This window comes from Lottia gigantea (genome assembly GCF_000327385.1).
Source record: "Lottia gigantea unplaced genomic scaffold LOTGIsca_16, whole genome shotgun sequence".
In the NCBI taxonomy this organism is placed as follows: domain Eukaryota; kingdom Metazoa; phylum Mollusca; class Gastropoda; family Lottiidae; genus Lottia; species Lottia gigantea.
The window spans coordinates 1,042,209-1,063,834 of record NW_008707965.1 but is presented as its reverse complement, the minus strand read 5'-3'; the positions used below and the strand labels follow the sequence as shown (position 1 = coordinate 1,063,834).

The window sequence follows — 21,626 nt, the reverse complement described above, 5'->3', positions numbered from 1 at the left end:
AGACAAAAATCTCCAGTCGATCGTTTTCCACCATGTCCATACAGCCTCGTCGTTAGGGTGGGGACTGGGCTCCAGCAAGTGAGAATTAAGCCCCAGCAAAACCTTTCAGTTCAGCAGAGATTGATTAATTTACAGTATCTTTGTACAAGATAAATATTATATAGATTTCGATACGTTTTTGGCAACTCAAAATTGTCAGAAATGAGCAATAATCCTGTCGAAGAAGCACGCAAGATTTTACTCAAGACTTTAAACGGCGACAAAAACCTCCAACCTCATTCAGACAGAACTGATGGCGTAGATACATACTGTTTTGAATAACACTAAGTTACAGCCTGTAATTATACTGCTTTGGTAGGCTACTGGGCAAATTACTGTTTAACATTTTCAACCTCAATCCGAAACTTGCTGATGTTTCCAGTCCCTGATATATATTTGTCTCGTTTTCTTACGCTTATCCGCTGGTGCAGTCAAAAGCTTATCATAATTTAAAACACAATCAGAAGGGACTCGTCCTATACCAGACAGAATATCTCTTATTGCCTCTCTTGCCTGTAGCTTGATCGGTGGCGGGTTGACGATTGGGTTCAAGCCGCCTCGAGGCAAGAATTCCATGGCCAGACTCTCGGCCCTATCACCCGAATCTGATGGTTAGAATAATGCCGTTTTTGTGTAGTAAAAAACCTCAATCTGCTGTAGAAAATTACATGCTAGACGACTAAGTGCCCATTTTTAGGATTGAATCACTCCAAAGTGGTGACCTTCAACCCCTACTTCTGCGACAGTGATACGATTCAGGTGCTCAGTTTGTACATTGAAGAACAGGTAGCAAATTTATTGTGTTAGTACCAGTTAGCAATGGAACAGAAGACCACCAACGCATATGAAAACTTCAGGTTATCGTAAAAGTGATACGGTGGTTTTTCACTTCCCGATAATCTGTACCTATAATCTTGATTTATAAATTCCTTTGCTTCTTGGGATGTGTTGTGTAACCTTTTTGATTAGTCGCTAAAGGTTTGCGCTGTCCGGACCAGTATCATCTCTGCAACACTACACACTCCATTGCCCCACCGGATATATATACTACTTGCCTCCATAAAATCAAGTCTGACCGTGGGCCGTGGCCTACACCTAAATTTTCGAACAAAATTGTCGTATTCGTTGCAAACTCTGGCGTTTGTTGTTAGTGAAATTGCGGTAGCCAAGATATTTTCAATCAATCATTTTCACGGTGATATAAAATATGGCTTATGTGGGTTAGCTCCCTTCGCACGACTGATTTAACATTCAATTTGTTTTATTTTATTTGTTTATTTATTCCACGAAAAATAACATTCATGACATGTATAGAAAATACAATTTATAAACAGAACAGGAAAGCATAGAAAGAAAGTCGAAATATGTAGAAATATGAAATGATCGAAGTCATGATGAAATTCGTCTTAAGACCCATAGAGCTTGAGCAGGCCTATATAATCCCAATTAGCTTATTTCCATGTCGCGTTATTGAACTCCTGTTAATAGAGAAAAGTTGTTTGCATGTTTTCCGATAGATAGTTCTCTTTTGGCCCTGGCATACCTTTATAAATCTTGAAATATTTAAACATGGATTGCATCTGACTGAAAGACCAAGTCATGATTTTATTCCCCTGAAAAATAAAGTAACGCTGACTGACACTGATCACACACCCACATGCACTAGAATACATTTTTTGCATGCCCGATCACAATAGATAGATATCTAATATAGATATCTTATTTAAAAGTAGGCCAAAATATTAAGTTGGTAATTTGTGGGTGTGGCATGTTTCTTTCTACTTTCACTTTATCAAAAGCAGTAGACGGAAGTTGATGCATTCTGGGTATGTTGGCAAGGAAAATATTATGGCGGATCTCAAGCAATTTATTTTCGCAGTGAGGTAAATTTTAATCTTTTGTTCATTTATTTGCTCTTATTAACACGAACAAGCTCCAGAAACCGTATGAAGGTAGTTTAATTTTTAGGGTTGTTATCATTTTAGGTCCTTTCTTTCTTATTTTGAGTGAATTAAATGAAAAACAGTTTGATTTTTAGTTCGTTATTTTTTTTCCGAATTTCGTCTTCATAAACTTTTTGCGACGAAGTTAAACAGAGTTCAGCAAGTCGGTTCAAGTCAATGTTGTGTTAAACAATGAATAGAATGTTTGTATTTTTTATGCCCTAACAGAATATTTTTGGGGCGTTTAGGCCAATTAGGGGCATTTGATCATTGCATCATTTTGATCTACCAATTATTGATGAGTTTTCCCAATCTATCTAATGACTCAAATACCTTCATCAATAATAGAAAAACTGAAGAAGCAGGTTTTTATAGCTGATATTAATAGATCTTTTTGTAAAGTTAAATTTATGTGAAACACAACTATATAAGTGATTTTTAATTTACCGTACTTTTTGAATATCACAAACCTATCAAACCCTTAGTTATTGTTAATAATACCTTGCCTTAATAATGCATTATTTGCACTGAAGTCCGAGTCCAGTCAACCCTCATTCTGACCACAGAAAACTATTTGTGCTAAAAACTAGTACCGTACAGTTCTCTGTAGCTGTGCATATAAATACTTGATAGATTTTATGGAGGCGGACTACCTAACTAGTGCAATACCTGAATTGTGTGTGAGTTCACCGTGTGTCGTGTGTTAGATCTAACACTAACGCCCATATACTTAATACCCACCCAACAGCTGGTTTAAATCTTTAACCCCATTCCCAAGTACCCACCCAACAGCTGTTTTAAATCTTAACCCCATCCCCAGATACCCACCCAACAGCTGTTTTAAATCTTAACCCCATCCCCAGATACCCACCCAACAGCTGTTTTAAATCTTAACCCCATCCCCAGATACCCACCCAACAGCTGTTTTAAATCTTTAACCCCATCCCCAGATACCCACCCAACAGCTGTTTTAAATCTTTAACCCCATCCCCAGATACCCACCCAACAGCTGTTTTAAATATTTAACCCCATCCCCAGATACCCACCCAACAGCTGTTTTAAATCTTTAACCCCATCCCCAGATACCCACCCAACAGCTGTTTTAATTATTTAACCCCATCCCCAAAGTACTAATTGTGGTGTCTACTGAGAATAAACCATGCTTGTAGTTAACCTGAAGACTGATAGAGAAATTGGTTCTAAATAGAGTTCTATAGAGATTCTCATAAAAAATAGATGTTTTTGTCTAACGAAGGGAAGGTAACGACAGGTTGATGGTAGTCAACGACAAGTAAACAATCATTTATTATTTAGTATTTAACACTCTATTATTTTCTAGTGAAGGTTAATATAAACTTTATCTGGTTAATTTCATTATTGACCACTTTTCATCTAAAGGATACAATACAATGTATTATTAGACTGAAGGCCATCTTTGAAAATCCACTTAATATTCAACATCTTTTTAAATGGATGTGATAACTAGTAATTTCCTGAATGGCACCATTTCCTTAATTTTTCAATATTTAATGGATTATATTGATGATTATTTGGTTGAAAAGCAATGTTTTTATACTTCTCTAAGCTTACTTTATAGAATTTTTAGATTGGGTTTGTAGCCTCTTTCTAAATGTTCAAGATTTATCCCAATATCCAGGAATGTTTTCAAATGTACCCTGGTGTGTGTAAATACCGTTATCTTTTTTTAACATTTAATTTATTGGTGACCAATTTTATTTGTAAAACACTTAATAAATCAGTTTTCTATTGGTATGACTTCACATTCATGAACTTTTTTTAAGGTGTGTTTTTTTTTGAGATTATCTTTTGTGTAGTAAAGGTTAAAGTTTAGTTTACATTTGAAGTGTGATCATGAATAGAGAGAATATTTTAAATTCCTGTTGGTAGATTGCAAGTGATAAGTCATGTCTTGTTTGCATTTTAATTTCTGTATTTTGATGTCATAACATATCTGTTTTCAACATGAGTTAGTCAATGTGGGGAATAAAGATAATAGTACGTTAATTCATTAAGCAGGTTCTGGTGGACTGTTTGGCTAATTATATGAGCTGTAGAGATGGTTAACATTAATGTATGTTTCAGAAATGGTACTGTATATAATGACTTTAAAAGAGTTAGAAGATTGATTTAAACCTTATTAAATCAGTAAGTCTCAATCATTGGTTAAAAGAATTGTAGAGATGAAAATGATGTGACCCACCACATTATGATGTGAAGTCTGTGGTGAAGATGACTAGCTTGATAATAACTTAGGCAATAATGTACAAAGTTGATCCTGTGTTGGCAACTATATAAGAATAGTATAAGTCCAATAAATGTAAGATATTATCCATGTTTAAAGGATTGTTTTAAAATATACCGCTAAGGTTAAATAATTAATTAAAAAAAAGAAAATAAAGACTAAGCCATTGCTAAGGAATGCATGATATTACATGAGGTATACCTCTAAATTAAGTAATTTTTTAATTCACGTCCATGAAATGCAAGATAATATCTTACAAATTGTTTAAAATATGTCTCAAATTTCAGTAATTATTTTTTTAAAAAAATCATGTAGAAGGAATGTGAGATATGATATAAATTGTTTAAGAGGTTAATATTATAGTAATATAATCTGATAATCTGTAAGGTAAATATGACCTATAGATAAGACCTGATAGAAACAATCAATCTATAATATAACTAATCCTACAGACTAGCAGGGGTTATTTATCTCTATTCAACTATTCTATCAGTCATATTGATATCTCTTGACTTTATTTGAGCAGTCAATAGAGAACTCTTTTACATTTTATAAGGCATTCTCTCTCTCATAATATTGTCTTTCGTCTCATCTCGAACTTCTTTTGGTAAAGTAACGTTAGTTAAATATAAGTGGATTCCAGTTTCATTTATCAGGGGATGGAAGGAGCAAGATGACATGTGACTAAATGAAGAAACTACTGTGCAGTGTAGTTCAAGTTTTGAAATCACTTTCTGGAAAGTATTTGATACTGCTGTCTGTCAACATGAATACTGATAATAATTCTTGAAATGATAATAATTATAATAGAAGAGGTGTCAAGCATAGTATTGTTTTGTAAGTTGAAAATCTGGAGAGAATCTGATAGTATTGTTCAATAACAATAATATGGGACTATTGATCTCTCTATACAATAGATTTACACAGTGGATTCATATTTTAATAAACTTGGCTTAACTTGGATTAGTTTCATAGGTTTTCAACCTGATTTGATTCACTTGAGACTATTTTTTCTGAGGCAACAATGGTTGAAATACGTTTCAAATGTTAATAAACTAGTTACAATGTAGATTAATTTCTTTATGTTTTCAAGTTTAATGCAAATTTCTCATCGGACTTGAATTCTTTTGAGAGATAACTATGATATATCATATCAGTTATTCAGTGGATAAAGATAACAATCTAGTTTTGATGCCATTGCCAGTACATCTGTGATTGAAGTGTCTGTATAGCTGTGAAATGAGATGTTATATTATATTATGGTATATCAATAAGGCATTGTGCAGGATAATAAATATCTTGACAGGTAAAAATACAATATGCTTTGTATACAGCCACCAGAGAAATTGAGATTCTATTGCCTGCTCTGTGATAAGAAGTAAGGTGTTTGTATTACAGTATGATATAAGCTTATTAGTAAAAGGAAATAAAATACTTAACTGAACAGCAGACCAGTGCTTTTGAAATTCTAGTGTCTGCTTTAAAGTGAAATGATATACATATTATATCATAGTAAAGTTATAATAAAAGGTGTTGTGCAGGTAGACAGGGTTTTCAATAATTAACTAGACAGGTAAAAATACAGTAGAATATTAAACTGACAGATGTTTTAACACCTTGATTATTAAATTATTTTCAGTTTATTTCATCTAGTCTGATTTCTTGTCTTGATTGATGGAACAGCAAGGTAGTGTATTGGAACATCCATGTTCCATACAAGTATTTTCGAAAAAAAAACTTTCAATTCTTTTGAAATCATTTATGATATAAAATTGTTCTCAATTTGAAGAGCTCTAAGAAATTTAAACATTATATTTATTCAGAAGCTATACTGTTTATGCTAAGGAGAATTTTATTAGTAGCAATTATCATGATTCTTTTATTCTCTTTCCAGATTAACTGTATAAATATTAGAAAACAGTGAATACAGGGAACAAGGTAAACTTTTAGTTTTAATTCTAAGGAAACTGATAGGTTAGTGTGAACGTTAAGGATCTAAAAGTGAACGCTGAAGAACCATAAAGTGTTAATTCTAAGGAACCATAGAGTGTGAACGCTAAGGACCTGTATCGTGTGAACACTCTAAGGAACCATTAAGTGTTAATGCTAAGGAAGCTGAATGTACAAGGAAGTGTTAAATATGTAAAGTAAAACAATGATTGTGCGTTATAAACAATCCTTTACTAACTGAATTTATATTTAAACTCCACTATGAACACTGATGTACGACTGTGAACAGTGAACGGCTATGTAATGAACAAATACGAAATTTTGGGAGTTGTTGGGGAAGGTAAGTCCTATTTGTTTTTGATTTAAAAATCAGTTGTACTTAAGGTTAAACCAAGGTTTTAAATCTTGTTTTTTGATTGTTTGAAAGTGACTGTATGAAGTGATAATTGTGGATCTGAAAGTGCTCATAAAGTTTTCTTAAGAAGCCTTGTATAAATCCATTTTAATTTTTCTGTTTTAATAAGTACAGTACCTGTAATGTAATGATTTATGATATATGAAATAGTGTATGCTATACTTTGTCTTGTAGGTGCCTATGGAGTTGTATTACGTTGTAGACACAGGGTAAGTAGACTTCCATGCATTATGATTAGAGGAATAAGATGCCCAATGAACAATCTTTGTTCACAATTTTGTAAGATAAAAACTAATTCATCCTACAACTAGTGTCGGTATTTGACTAGTATGCCATTGACGTACCAAGATAAAATAACAATACTGTACAATAAAAAGTTAAAAACTAATGGTTAGATCATTCATGGTGTTTTCTAGTCAGATAAAGCTATTACGAACTCCATCTAATACCTTGACGTCATTGGCCTCTTTACTTGTATCATGGAAGTTCATATATCATTCATGTTGTTATCTGAGTCAGATAAAACACTAGCTGTATAAGGCCAGCTAATAGAGGGCTAATTTCTCGCCTTCAATGATAACCTCTCTTATCTTTCTGACATTAAAACCACTCGCCTGTTATAATCCATCTTTACAACCCCATTAGAAAATATTTTGTTGTCCACGGCAACACAGGAAATATTTCCATCACAACATGTTGCTACTTTATTTTTAACAATAAAAGAAACATGGCCTGATGGAAGTTGGAATGTTGATTTCTTGCTATTGATTATTGCATGTTTAATGGGCATTAAATTGTTTGAAAAATTTTATTTGTCATGGCAGATCAATGCCAAGTTACAGACGTTAATTTTAGAAGAAAAGCTTTTAGTAAATGTCAAAGTGTAATAGATAGATTGAGACAAGTCTAGATAAGAATAAAAATAGATTTTTTATGATAAAATTTTACTCAATAATAAATTCAAATCAAAATCAAAACATGTGTCTGAGTAACTAATTCATTGACCAAGGTTGTTTCAACACAAGGCAAGTCTAAAGACCTTATTCATGTGTAGGCCATATTGAATCCAGAACGAGACTCATAACGCAAATAAAAAAGGTAACAAGGTGTCACTGCAATAACATCAACACCTTTGTGTCTTTAAAGCATATTCTCCAATCCTACTAACTCTAAACTGATCATATTTTACATCATCAAATTGGAAATTGATTAAGCTATTTAATGATACTTTCAGTTGAAGTTTGCTATCACACTTTTATGAGAAAGGGCAGTTTTAAGCCCATTTTCTCGCTGTTGACATTCCAGAGGCTATTCATTCATAAGACATCGTCATCTCATCAATGGAGGATGTAATTTGCGTTTGAACCTCACTTTCAGTGTCAAAATGAATTGGAATAAGGTGTTCGTTACGAACATAAACCTTCTGAAAATGATATAGACTGTTCAGGTTTATATTTTATATGATCAACGGACATTAATATCTTTATTTGATAATATATAAATTCAGACCTGTTAATATAAGAATTGATCTGTATCTATCTGATATCAAGTTTTGTTTTGTTTATGAAGTTATGACAACACAACAATAGAATTATTTAGAGTTATTTATTGATATTGATTGTAAAATATTATTGACTTTTAACATCTTCAAGTTGATATCAAATATAGGGTAATGAACTTTCTTAAAGTGATAAGGGTTGAAAGCCAATACCACACTAACTTTAAGAAGTACTAGCCATGACTTCAGAATTTCCCTTGCCTTGAAAGGGATTCAAAACCACAGTAATACAACAATCCATGTCGCTTCCGCCTGAGCTATTCCTCAACCACTTTAAGGAAATTCAAGAGAGATTTTATGATTTTCATACGAATAAGAACCACCGAGTGGATAAGAGATTTAGATAGTTGAAATATCTCAGTACAATTTCAGAGGATCAAAGACTCTTTGTATTTTTTATGAACTAAAATAAAATTAACCTAAAAAATCTGAATATCAACATAGGATATAGAAGTTTAAAAACGCCTTGTTTATTGCTCAAATATAGATAAAGTTTCTAGACATGATCTCAAAAGCTGGCTTGAAGGAGATCAAATAGAGACTGAGAGTAGCACTCATAACATATTATATTCAATTATTAACATTAGTTTAGAATGAAATTGATGGTATAACATATACAAACACTTCATAATTAATAAGGGTTAAGGGTTTGCCATGAAATTTTTATTGGATATTTGCAAAATGTCAAAAAAGAGTCAACATTGTTTTTATCAGTTTTTACATCTGTTTCAAACCTTTTATAACAGAATAATGTTAGTGAGTCTGTGACTTCAATTTCTAAAATGCAGTCTTGAACTGATTTTCATGATAAGGGAATCAACAGCCCTACTAGATCTATCCTAGAGCCAGGTTAGATATCACCAATCAATGTCATTGTTTAATGAGATATATTTGTACTATGTAATGTTGATATTATATTGAATTATTGGGGTAGATAATAATATCAATCATCTATTATTGGTATAATATAGACAGGTATTTCAATATAATATATTACTATATAATAATATCACAAAATAATCCTGTTATTTATCTAATTATATTGATACCAGGTTATCATTATATACATTGATCTTTTAATAAATACCAGCCCTTTTCTCCCTGTTGTATGATTAGAATTAATTTATATACAAAAGGGCATAAACTCTACAAAACTCTAGACATCTGTAATGATTGAAAACAGAGGGGGAGATGATTTTTGCCATAAGAAAATGTTGTTTCCATTTAACCTGTAGACTGTAACAGGTTCAAAATTATTTTGGATCCATTTTTGAAATTCTGTATATTTCAGGAATCAGGTGAAATGTGTGCAATAAAGAAATTTAAAGACAGTGAAGGTAAGATAGTTTGATTCCATTCTCAGAAAAATCCAGATGATCCTACACTAAACATCTGGGGAGACTGAAAATCTGTATTTTGTAAGGAATATTTGTAGGAGCACATCATCTATTAGGCAGTTTAGTGCTTCATGTTTGCAATTCTCTCCACCTAGAATTTAGATGCAGGATTAAGAATCATATTTGACGAGTGATAGCAGTTGTTGGTTTAATCATGTAAAATTTGGAATCGTGGAATCACAATAATTTTTGATATTTTACAGAAAATGATGACGTAAGAAGAACAACATTAAGAGAGTTAAAAATGTTACGAACATTAAAACAGGAGAATATTGTTGATTTACGTGAGGCGTTTAGAAGAAAAGGAAAATTATATTTAGTCTTTGAATACATGGAAAGGGTGAGTTTGGTATTAGTAGTATAAGTTAGGAAATTTATTAAAACTGCTATTAAAAGATTTGTCCAGAGCCTCAAAGAAAGAGATCTGCTTCATGATAATGGAGCAGTTAGTTTCAGCAGGGTAAGTATTGAATTTTGAATATAATATTTTACAGGTTAACTACGGTAAACTTGTTAAATATTAAAGTATTATGCCATCAGGTTCTATCCATTACAACTGATGTCGATAGTCAATTCTAAATTTAGAAACTTGTAACTTGTTACGTGCTATTAAATTTAACATGACCATTATGACCCCGGTATGAATATTAACAAAGTAATAATTTTATAGCTTTATTGTCCAGTAATAATAGGTAAAAGTAAAAATCACTTCATTCTTTATCTGTACAGACTTCATATTGGTAATCTCTATAAAGTAGACTTCAATAGATCTGAATTCTTACATACAATAGATATAGTTTATATTATCCAGTTATCTAGATCATTCATACCTTTTCTTTATGAAATAACTGAATTTATTACTAGTAGAGGTATTTTGGGTTGCACATGTGTAATGTAAAACCACACCCAAAAAACAGTAAAGAAATAAGTTTATAGCATCAAGATTTCTAGATTGATCCATCCTTTTCTTATGAAATATTAAAATTGAAGGAAATTTTCTAATTATGAAATATACACATAGTTCCCACTCATCAAAACTATCAATATATCAATTAGAGGATCAGTATTTATCTACAACAAACAACCTGAAACAATAAAAAACATCTAAATATAGGCGTGTCATACCTTACCAGTAACTGATAACTGATAGCCCTGTGATTTGATATAAAATATTGAAAATTGATAATAATAAATCATATAAAACCAATATTTGTGTAAGCATTGTAGATATTGATATAGAGTTATCTCTATCTAACCTTTTTATTATTATTAATAATGATTGATTTCTGAACATTGATAAAAACTATTCTTAGCTATTCTTAACTGTTCTCTTGTAATCATATAGGATTGAGAGAATGAACCAGAGAATGAATGAACAAATAAATGAATTATTAGCGATTAAGTGTGGTATGAATTTTTGAATGAATGTCTAGAGGTTTTGCCTATATGCCTGTGCCAGTGCTTTTGTAGAATTACTAACAGAAATGTTACAGTTTAAAAATCCTGGCAATATATAGACATTGAAAGAATGAATTGAGATAAACATGATAATTGAATGAACATTGATTTGAATGATCCATGGAGATTAATTTCCATATGAAAATAAAGAATGAATGAAAGATAGAGTGGAAGTATGTAGGAATGTAAGATAGTATGATTGAATGAATGAATGAAAGAAAGACGGAGTGAAGGTATGTATGTATGATAGTTTGAATGAATGAATGATCAACTAGAAACAAGAAGATTATGACAAAATAAGAAGAGATAAAATCAAGGATATATTGATTTATTGATTTCTTTTGACCTATTGTAATCCTAGTTATTGATTATAAAATCTTATTATATTGTATTCATGAATACATTGATTTGTTCATTGTTTCTTCAATTCTTCCAAGATTTTCTTGAAATATGCTGGACTTTGGTCTAATTATTTCCCAAAGTTTGTCATCTTCATCAGTCTGCACAAAATTCATGTTCATTTTAAAATATGCTCTGAATGATCCTTAAGCGACATTTAGGGGTAGAGATCACGTTAAATAACGACATAATTTTATGGTATACTACTCCTTAGTTTTATTACACACTACGTTTCAACAATCTACATTGTCATCTTCAGGTGAAGTGACACACTAGGTTTCAACAATCTACATTGTCATCTTCAGGTGAAGTGACACACTAGGTTTCAACAATCTACATTGTCATCTTCAGGTGAAGTGACACACTAGGTTTCAACAATCTACATTGTCATCTTCAGGTGAAGTGACACACTAGGTTTCAACAATCTACATTGTCATCTTCAGGTGAAGTGACACACTAGGTTTCAACAATCTACATTGTCATCTTCAGGTGAAGTGACACACTAGGTTTCAACAATCTACATTGTCATCTTCAGGTGAAGTGACACACTAGGTTTCAACAATCTACATTGTCATCTTCAGGTGAAGTGACACACTAGGTTTCAACAATCTACATTGTCATCTTCAGGTGAAGTGACACACTAGGTTTCAACAATCTACATTGTCATCTTCAGGTGAAGTGACACACTAGGTTTCAACAATCTACATTGTCATCTTCAGGTGAAGTGACACACTAGGTTTCAACAATCTACATTGTCATCTTCAGGTGAAGTGACACTACGTTGAAACGTACTGTGTAATAAAACTAAGGAGTAGTATACCATAAAATGGTGTCCGTTATTTAAAGCTCTAAATGGTATCAAGTTGTGAGAGAATTGTGGGTAATAATCACAGCATATTGAAGGAAATCCTGTAAGAGGATAGTATATTGTATGTATTTATTTTGTAGAATATGTTAGAACTATTAGAAGAACAACCACATGGTGTGGCTCTAGAGAAAGTACGAAGCTATATTTACCAGCTGTGTAACGCCATCTATTGGTGTCATTCTAATGGTGTCATACATAGAGGTTTGTATTTGTAAGAAAAAATCAACCAATTCTTCCCCACCCCCACTCTTTTTAAGCCACTGCCAGTCATTCTTGAAAGGTTAACACAGTCAAGTAAATTGAACAGACCCTTACCAGTTCCAGATTATGAAACAAAAGCTGCCAAAATGGAACTTGGAAAAACTTACCTAAACTAAGTTCTTTTTAGCCCAATTTTTTGTCTTTTGCATCAAGTCATAATATTCTATGTCGATACCAATTATTTTGATAGTTTTTTTTGGCAATAAAATGATAATGAAGATAAATAAGTTGATATAATAACAGTAATGAAAGAAAATGTAGGTTATAATAATGGATAATTATAGTTAATTATAATAATTAAGACTTATTCATTTAATATCGCCCAATTATAAACTTACATTCAACACTACATATAGGTTACGTTTTTGAGTGTGATTGTATTTGTTTTTAAATTCTGATGAAACTTGGAAGTTGATGTTTAACCAAATTATAAACTTACATACTGTCCTTAATTACATTTTTTGAGATGGATAGCCCTTGAATACTTTCTTGAATAAAATTAATGAATTTTGAAGATCTGTAATCATTTGGTATGAATTTTATATCAATCTTTTGTCTTTAAAAGTTACAGACTCACTGATTCTATACAAAAATATTTCCAACCAAGTTTAAATTAAGCTGTTTAAAGTCAATGTTAACAATATTCATGATATTATGCGAAATAAAAATCGGGTAGACATACACAAAAATTTTGGATTGACATGCAAATCAAATTTGGGTTAACTTATGCAATAAAAATAGGGGTCGCTTAAAACAAATTTTTTTATTGGAATACCACCTTTAATTTTACAATGCAAATTAAACAGATATTTAAGCCAATTTTATTTTACATGATAAAATGATAGTTATGTGGCTAATTTAACAAGTCATCTGTTATTTTGACAGAGAAATTGATCAGTGTATAATTTATAAATTATAAAATCATGTTAACTGTCACATCAATCAAATAATTTATATAGTTATATAGTTATAACTGCACTGTTAAACACTATATACGTTGTTTACAAATGTCTGATGTTTAAAAAACATTAATCTGGATTATGTTTCATTTAAATGTGGTTTCCCATTTTTTGTATTCTATTTTTTACTAAGTGGAAGTATCTAAACCCATTGTTAAAGATTATTTAAGTTGATTACGAACGTGTTTGTAAAAGTTTTTGACAAAATTTATATTTCTCTGGGATGTTTGCTTAAAAAGTTTGTTCAAAAGTATGTTTGTTAATGTTTTAACAACTTTTCATAAAGAAAATGATAGTAATGATTTGATAGAGTGGCATCCTAGGTTGGATCAATTCAATTTAACTCAATCATAGAATAGCATGACACAAAATCTCCATTCTGAAAAGTGATAAAGGTAGCTAAACATGATTTTGATCAGTATCATACTGGGTAAGTGAATACATGTAAAAGATTGTCAGTGTCAATTCATTTAATTTGATCTATTTCAGATATCAAACCAGAGAATCTATTAATTGGTAAGAATGATGTATTAAAACTGTGTGATTTTGGGTTTGCTAGAAGTATTAGTACTAATCCTAATGGTATTTATACTGACTATGTAGCTACTAGATGGTACCGTTCTCCAGAGCTCTTACTAGGGTAAGCAATTTAACATTTGGCATATCTTATCTGTATAATTCACATGTGTTATGCTCGAAAGGTTATTTTTATTTAGCATGTATTTCAGTGGGGCGCAAGCCTCTCGAGAATAGGAGTAAGACTGACTCAACTATAGAGGCAGAATTAAAATTCTCTAGAGACATCATAGTCACAAGCATCTTAATGAGAGTTTGAGAGGCTGTATCCCCACCTGTGCCATTAACGTATTTGAAACATGAATATTTACATTAAAAATCTTAATTATATAGAGCTCCCACAATATTTAGCAAATTTTTAACATTTTAAAAAACCTTTATTGAATAATCAAGTATAATTTCAGAGCACCATATGGTAAAGCAGTAGATATTTGGGCTATAGGTTGTATAATGGGTGAACTGAGTGATGGCCAGCCATTATTTCCAGGAGAATCAGAAATAGACCAACTCTACGTCATTCAGAAAATCATCGGACCTCTACCTCCAGAACAAATGAATATGTTCTATAAAAATCCCAGATTCTCAGGATTAAAGGTAAGATTGATATCAATGGACCTGCAGACTGAGAAAGGTTATATTGCATAGCTTGTCTCAAGGTACTGAAACAAGTCAATTAAAATACACCTCTAGATATGGCATTTAAATCTAGCCAAACCTAATTTCAACTTGTCAAAGAAGCAGCCATATATATACATGGAAAATTACATAGGTTCTCATGGAACCTGTCTTCCAACTTATTTATGATTTAAACTTGTGGTATAACACTTGGTTTGAAGTCATGATTTATGCTTGCTTACCAAATTTAAACCAGTGTTTGAAATTGACTCAATGCTTGATAATAATGATTAAAATTTGTAAAAATGTGTTTCTTGTATAATGACATCTTTTTGAATTTCAGTTTCCGTCTGTATCTCATCAACAGAAACTGAGTAAAAGATATCAAGGTATTATGAATAGTGCTCTCATAGATTTTATGCAGGTATGTGTTTTTGTTACAAATAATATTTTGGTGCCCTGACCACATTTATAGATTAAATGCTAATACCTATATGAATAGAAAGTACATGTGTTTCAATGACATGGAAATATACCAGTTTGTCTCACATGTTCATAGTTAATTCATAATTAGCTAAATTTGAAGAGAATTACCAACAGAATTCCATTATAGCTGTTATACTCCAGATATCTTAGTATGAAGCATGTTTACTGGTATGGTTAACTTTTTGCTAAAAGTAAAAAAATTTTAAAGTGACCAATTAAAGAGCTTCATTTTGAATATTTTGTTACGTTTTCTTTTGAATTTATTTCAGAAAACCTTACAATTAGAAGCGAGAGATAGAATAATAATTGATGACTGTTTACAACATCCCGCTTTTCAAACGGAGAAAGTATTATTTCAAAAACCACGAGTACCTGTTCGACAACCCTCGCCCAATAAAAAACGTAGAAATGAATATTCTACTAATATTGAAAGGTAGATATTCTTTAGTATTAAGTCATTCTCTCCTTCAATATTTCAATGTTATGCCATCTATTCCTTTACAGGATAATGTTCAACTGGGGATGAAAATGAAAAAATCCAAATTTAGAGCTCAAATTTGCCCTTATTAAAGGTTTAAATTTGTCAGTGTCTAGGCCTAATTTTCACTTTCCACCATGCTTGGATTTGATTTTCTTCATGAAACCCATGAGGGACAGTAAAATAGTGTAAAATAAAATATTTTATCTTTCAGTGAAAACATGAAAAACAATTCAGTTATTTTAGAGAAAGCAAAGGAACTGCCAGAGAAAATGGAAGCTGTAGATGAAGGAGATGTAGTGGGAGGTGTACAGATCAGCCAAATTCATAGCAAATACATCAAACAGACTAAACCCCCTGTAAATAATGACAATACTGTGATAGACTCTGACCAAGTCATAGGTCAAGGTCAATTGAAACCTCCTTCGATGAAGAGTTTGAAATCGTATAGTTTAGATGATAAGGATTATGCTCCCATGGAAGTCGAGGAAAAACCACCTGCTAAATATGAGACCAAAAAGACTAATGGAACTGAAGGACGCCATCAAAGCACATTTTCCGATTTTCGTAATATGAATATTTTGGATAAAGGAAAAGTAGATAACGATCCTGATTATGCATCAAAGGGGGATAATTCTTGTGATATTAGTGCTGATGTTCGCGGGGAGGAAATGGACTGGTCGCGCAGTGAATCAAAATATATTAAAAAGAAAGACAGTTACCATGACAATGCTGATGAAAGGGGGGAAGTAAATAACCATGGGTCACGTGATATGAAAACAACGAATAGTTCACAAGGTGGAAATCGTAGTCAGACTTATACCGTCAGTGTTCAAGCTCCAAACTCAACAGCCAGTCAAAATAAAGAAAGTAAAAAAGCAACCACTAGTCCTAGAGCTGAGAGAAAAAAGGTGATATTTCATGTCATATTTTTAGTTTGTGATAGGTATAAACTAGAATCGTACATGATACTTTCTAACAATTCCCATGCAATTGACATTCTTCTTTGTGATGTCAAAGTTTATTTTTAAACACTGAAACAGCTATTTTGTTACAAGGATACAATTTTAGGTTTACAAGGATCCTGTCTACCTGCTGATCCTTGTCCAAACCTTCTCGTATTGTTGATCTTTCCCTGATTATCTGTACTCAGTTATAGCTGGGTCAAGTGGAATACTTATGACTTATTCAAGGTCACCAGTCTGTCACACACCAATGTTGATTAGAAGATAATGATGGATGCACTTCAAGTTTTGCACTACACTTTTGACTTAAATCATACTTTAATTTCTCCCTTGGTTCTATTTCAGTTTTTAGATACAGCGACTCAGAATGAATTAAGAAGAATAAAATCCAGTACAATTCGAAAGAAAAAACAACCTGATAATTCTCAAAGCTATTATAACTCAGACAAACTCACAGAATCTAAGGTATAAAGTCAGTTTATAGAATGTAGCACTCGCTTTCCTGGAGCAATTTATTTCTGTGTTTAGATTTATATTAATTTTGTGCAAGAATAAGGGAAATAAGAATGTCAGTATTATTTATGACTGTATCAGTTATCAGTTGTTGTAAAGAAAGACAAATCCAAGCTACAATGGAGCAATGGAACTGTTTCTTATAGAACAGAGACAGAGTCTTTGTCAATAAAAAACCAAATTATTTATTTTTGAATTTCAGGGCGGAGACATTCCAAGTTATTTACTCAATAATAAAAATACTAGAGAATCCACAATGTCTAATATATATAATAATAATACTAGTAGAAAAATCAGGAACCAACTTTATAATGGTATGTATGATTGCCCTCTAAATTTTTTAATTTACTAAGGATTTATCCTCTCCTTTCCACTACAATTATTTTTCAAATTTGGTTCTTGGATTGGTTCAGTGTACTTTATGCATTCATTTTTGAGCTTTCTATTTCTATTATTTATTGAGGATTTATCTTCTGTTTTGCCTTTAATTTCATCATTTATTTCTTATGGTTGATTTTAATCAAATCTGTTTCTAAATTGACTATATTTTTCAACATGCTCTTTCTTTATTGCCTTTAATTTTTCAATTCATGTGGTTATTATTTTCTCTTTCACTGCTTGAATATTTTCATTTCATTTTTGTGTTTTATTTTTGACATTATGTTTTATTTCCCTTATTTTATTTTATTTTTTTTTTTTGAAGAATCTCCATATTCTTCTCCCTCACCGACCTCCTCCTCATCATTACAAGGTTTTATATTTTTCTTCTCTTTATGTTGTAAATATCACAATGTTATCTTGCACTGTAGTCATTTAACTGTTACAGTATTGCTTCAGCCAATTACAGTATCCTGTGATGCTGGTCACAGATTAATATTGTTCATTTGCCTAATTTGGAAGAGATAAGAGAAATGAAAAAATCATCTTCATTTCAGAGGTGTCTCACAATGTTACCTGAAATTTGAACCCTGTGCTTTATCTGAGCTCCTCTCTAATCTTTATTACTTCAATGCCACTGTAAACTGTTAAGCTCAGATATTGAAAAAACACACTTAACATTTGCACAAGCTTTTGTTTGAGCACCTAATTTTTTTCAAAATTTTGTCTTTTTATTTTTATGATTTCTGATTAGTAAATTATAAAGTTTCACCTTTCTCATGGTGTTAATGATACGACATCTAATACAACATATAGTTTTGTAATTTCAAGAAGATAATTATTTTTGATTATATTTTTAAGTTTTAATTTCAATCAATAATCAGGCTTTATTTTTTGGATTGTATTCTAATAACAGAGAAAAACAAAACAGTGCATATTCATTTTGATTGTAGATTTTACTTATCAACGTGAATTAACAAGAGACAACAGACAAGTTGCTATTCAGTCTAGATCATTTGCCAAGATGGCTGCCCAGTCTCCTTATCAATCTAATAATGATTCAACTTCATCACATCTTCATTTCTCAGCTTGGTAAGTATAATCAACAGCATCCTGTTCAACTAGCTAGTTGATTGTGACACAATAGCAGTCTCTATATGCCTCCTTCCTTCCTTCTTTCTTTCCATATTTTATTTTAATTGTTTGATTAATTATGATATTAATTATGTAAATTGCAGGAGAGCTGATCCATCTTCAACAGAAAAACAAAATTCTCTTGGTTTCGGTTTCAGAAAAAAGAAAAGATCGAAATTTCTACAGGTAAAATGAACATCTTTCACAAGTTCAAACTAAGATCATTTGTTTAGAGAAAGGGGCCGAGCTCAGAGCCCTTTTACACACAAAATCAAATGATGATAAAAAGGATGTGAATCAAACTTAACTCTTTATTTTGATAACAAAATATTTCTGTGAAACAGATTTCAGATACACTATCATCAGATATGATAAGAGCAATTCAATTGTGGCACTATCCTGGGAAAATATCCTTAAATATTGTTTGGCTTTGTGTGAAATGTTTAAATCTGTCCAGTGCAGAAGAGGGGCCAGTTTCTTCAAACTAAACTTAAGATAAATTCATCTCATTGGTCAATCACTAAAATTGATTCTAATTCTAATTTTATCAGCCAATCAGATTAAAGTATGTATAAAAATTGTGATTTTATATTAGTTATGTCCTGTTTATGTATTAAGTAATTTTAATATTTTCAACTGTCTTTTTTATGTCAGATGGATAACGATGGCCGGAACTCTCCATCTGTCCCTCATAACAATCCTCCATCTCGACTCTCACGTCTGGGAGATAGAATAGATGATACAGAAGGGGAGACAACTAGCTATACCTCACCTCGAGATACCACAGTTAAAGACTCTAGTTATAGTAAAACACTCAAATATAATTCATTACGAAAAAACGTCAAAACTCCTGTTGATAGGGTATGTATATTTTTAAGGGATTTGTTTATTCATGAAATTATTCTAAAAAATTTAGCATAAGATATACATGTATGTTACTGTATTTCTTCAAAAATTAGTCACGTTTTTTAGAAGAAGGACCCAGAGGATAATGTTCAATGTGCTTAATTATAATCTGGCCCTTCAAATTCATTAGCCCACATGGTGCAGAAAAATAAGACGTAAAACTGCATTCATTTCAACTTCACTCTTGACCTGAACAATGTTATAGAGCAAAATAAAATACCAATAAGCATGCGATCATCATAGTTAACTGCAAGCTATTACCCTTGTTTTTGAATGATGTAACAGATATTTTTTTTTTGTTCATTGAAGTGGAAGAAGCTCATGGAAATACACCTCAGGATAAATGTAATTTAATTCTGAATTTTTTTTTCAGAGTGTACGTTTACAACCACTACCTGTCAATCAAACCACAGTACAACCCTCAGACAACTCTACGTCAAAACATAATACTTCAACCACTACCACTGAATTACGAATTGGTTCAAAACCTCATCCATCCTCCACTTTTAATGATGATCATCATGTAGATAATCCTGTATCCCCTAGAAATGACCTTCGACCTGTACGTCGAACTAAAACACCCATAGATTTCACCTTTTAGTGTATTTACCTGCAATATTTTGGAGCAAATGAAAAATATTTTAGTTTTCAGTTCAGATACAGTATTATTGCGATGATAGTGCGCATGTGTATAATACGCACCCCTTTTTTATTGAGTCTGGTAGCCACTCTCTTTAGCACTGCTGCTTTAAAATGCTCCAGAGATTTACTTCTTCATTTTCATAGTATGAGTACAACAGACTCATTTGTGGTATCCAAACACCAAATGGCTCATATGAAATATCCGACTATTGTGTCATTTCAAATAAACAGTTACCTCATTTGAATCTGTTGAAAACTATTTGCTCATTGGAACAATGATCTACAACTATAGCCACATATCCTGTGCATCTCTTTATGCTGTTGTCGTCTTTAATTACTAAACTAATGGTCCTTTCACACCACATATTATTTCATGTGATTTCAATAATTTAGTTCTAATATTGAATTGTTTTAATTATATTTTGATTGTTAATCTATGTGATTGTATAAAAATCTATATTTTATTTCTTGAAATTATTAAATCAGTATTTATTACGTTTTTCTCCTTGTTTAATGTTATGGGTGAAAGATTAAAGAAACCTTCCGTATAGATCTGATGTCAGAATTAAGGTATAATAAGGTATTTGATTTTATACACCAAGAATGTGTACCAAGAATTTCTAAGCAAGAAACGGTATAATTCTCGTCAAACAGTGTAAAAATCAATTTGTTAATCGTTAGCTATAAAAGCCAGCAATAACAGTTAAAAGTGTCTTTTTATTCAAGTCTACTTTATCATCACAGTAATTCCTTATGAATTATTCATATTATGTAGCCTGGATTATCAACACACCAGTTCGACTGGATGAAGTGAAAAGAAATTCAAAAATTTTCTTCTAAATTCATTGTGTCACGACCCTACCCAGACCATTGATAAAAAGTTCTTGCTAGTAGAAAACATCAAAATAAACATTCATTTACATTAGATTACAAGTACACTGAAAGTTACACACTAGTCTCGATTAAGATAAGCTAAGGCAAGTGTATAATAATATATAGATCCAATTTCACAGGATATAAACGATGAGCTAACCGCCGACAAACGAGCCGGACATCGTTGACTTACCGTCTCCTGTGAGGTTCTAAGATCCACTTCTAACTTTTTCCGCATGTTCCCAAGGAATATTGTTCCCAAGGGTATCTCCCCAGTTCTGCATTCGATTCTTTACAAAAGGGCGGGAGTGTAACATATGGGACAGTCCCCAAGTGATAGTACATGTATATAGGACAGTGGGGATTTTCATTTAAATCTTTTTTTAACTGGGATTTTACCTTTAAAAGTCAAATAGATTAAAATGCTAAAAGCCAATTGACAATTACCTGTTATACAATTGTACATTGTTATTGCATATTGAATACTGTTGGTCAACAGGAAGAATAGGCTTCCAAATTTCAAGTGATGTAGGCTCATAATTATTCGGTT

At 31.7% G+C, this 21,626-nt stretch overlaps 2 protein-coding genes across 2 annotated transcripts; both read left to right on the top strand.

Annotated features, from left to right (window-relative positions):
* Window positions 1-1,873: 1,873 nt before the first annotated feature.
* LOTGIDRAFT_213120 (hypothetical protein) lies at window positions 1,874-14,731 on the top strand (the record flags this gene model as incomplete). Its single annotated transcript, XM_009051154.1, has 8 exons — window positions 1,874-1,922; window positions 6,140-6,535; window positions 6,785-6,819; window positions 9,460-9,505; window positions 9,769-9,905; window positions 12,371-12,491; window positions 14,000-14,150; window positions 14,491-14,731. Exons 2-8 carry the CDS (start codon window positions 6,499-6,501, stop codon window positions 14,729-14,731), a joined length of 768 nt encoding a protein of 255 aa, XP_009049402.1. The 5' UTR covers window positions 1,874-1,922; window positions 6,140-6,498.
* A 313-nt stretch (window positions 14,732-15,044) lies between these two features.
* LOTGIDRAFT_186484 (hypothetical protein) lies at window positions 15,045-19,508 on the top strand (the record flags this gene model as incomplete). Its single annotated transcript, XM_009051153.1, has 9 exons — window positions 15,045-15,125; window positions 15,457-15,620; window positions 15,880-16,576; window positions 16,976-17,095; window positions 17,346-17,457; window positions 17,847-17,894; window positions 18,475-18,613; window positions 18,760-18,841; window positions 19,310-19,508. Coding segments are annotated over exons 1-9 (1,590 nt in total), but the record flags the coding sequence as incomplete, so codon positions are not given.
* Window positions 19,509-21,626: the final 2,118 nt, after the last annotated feature.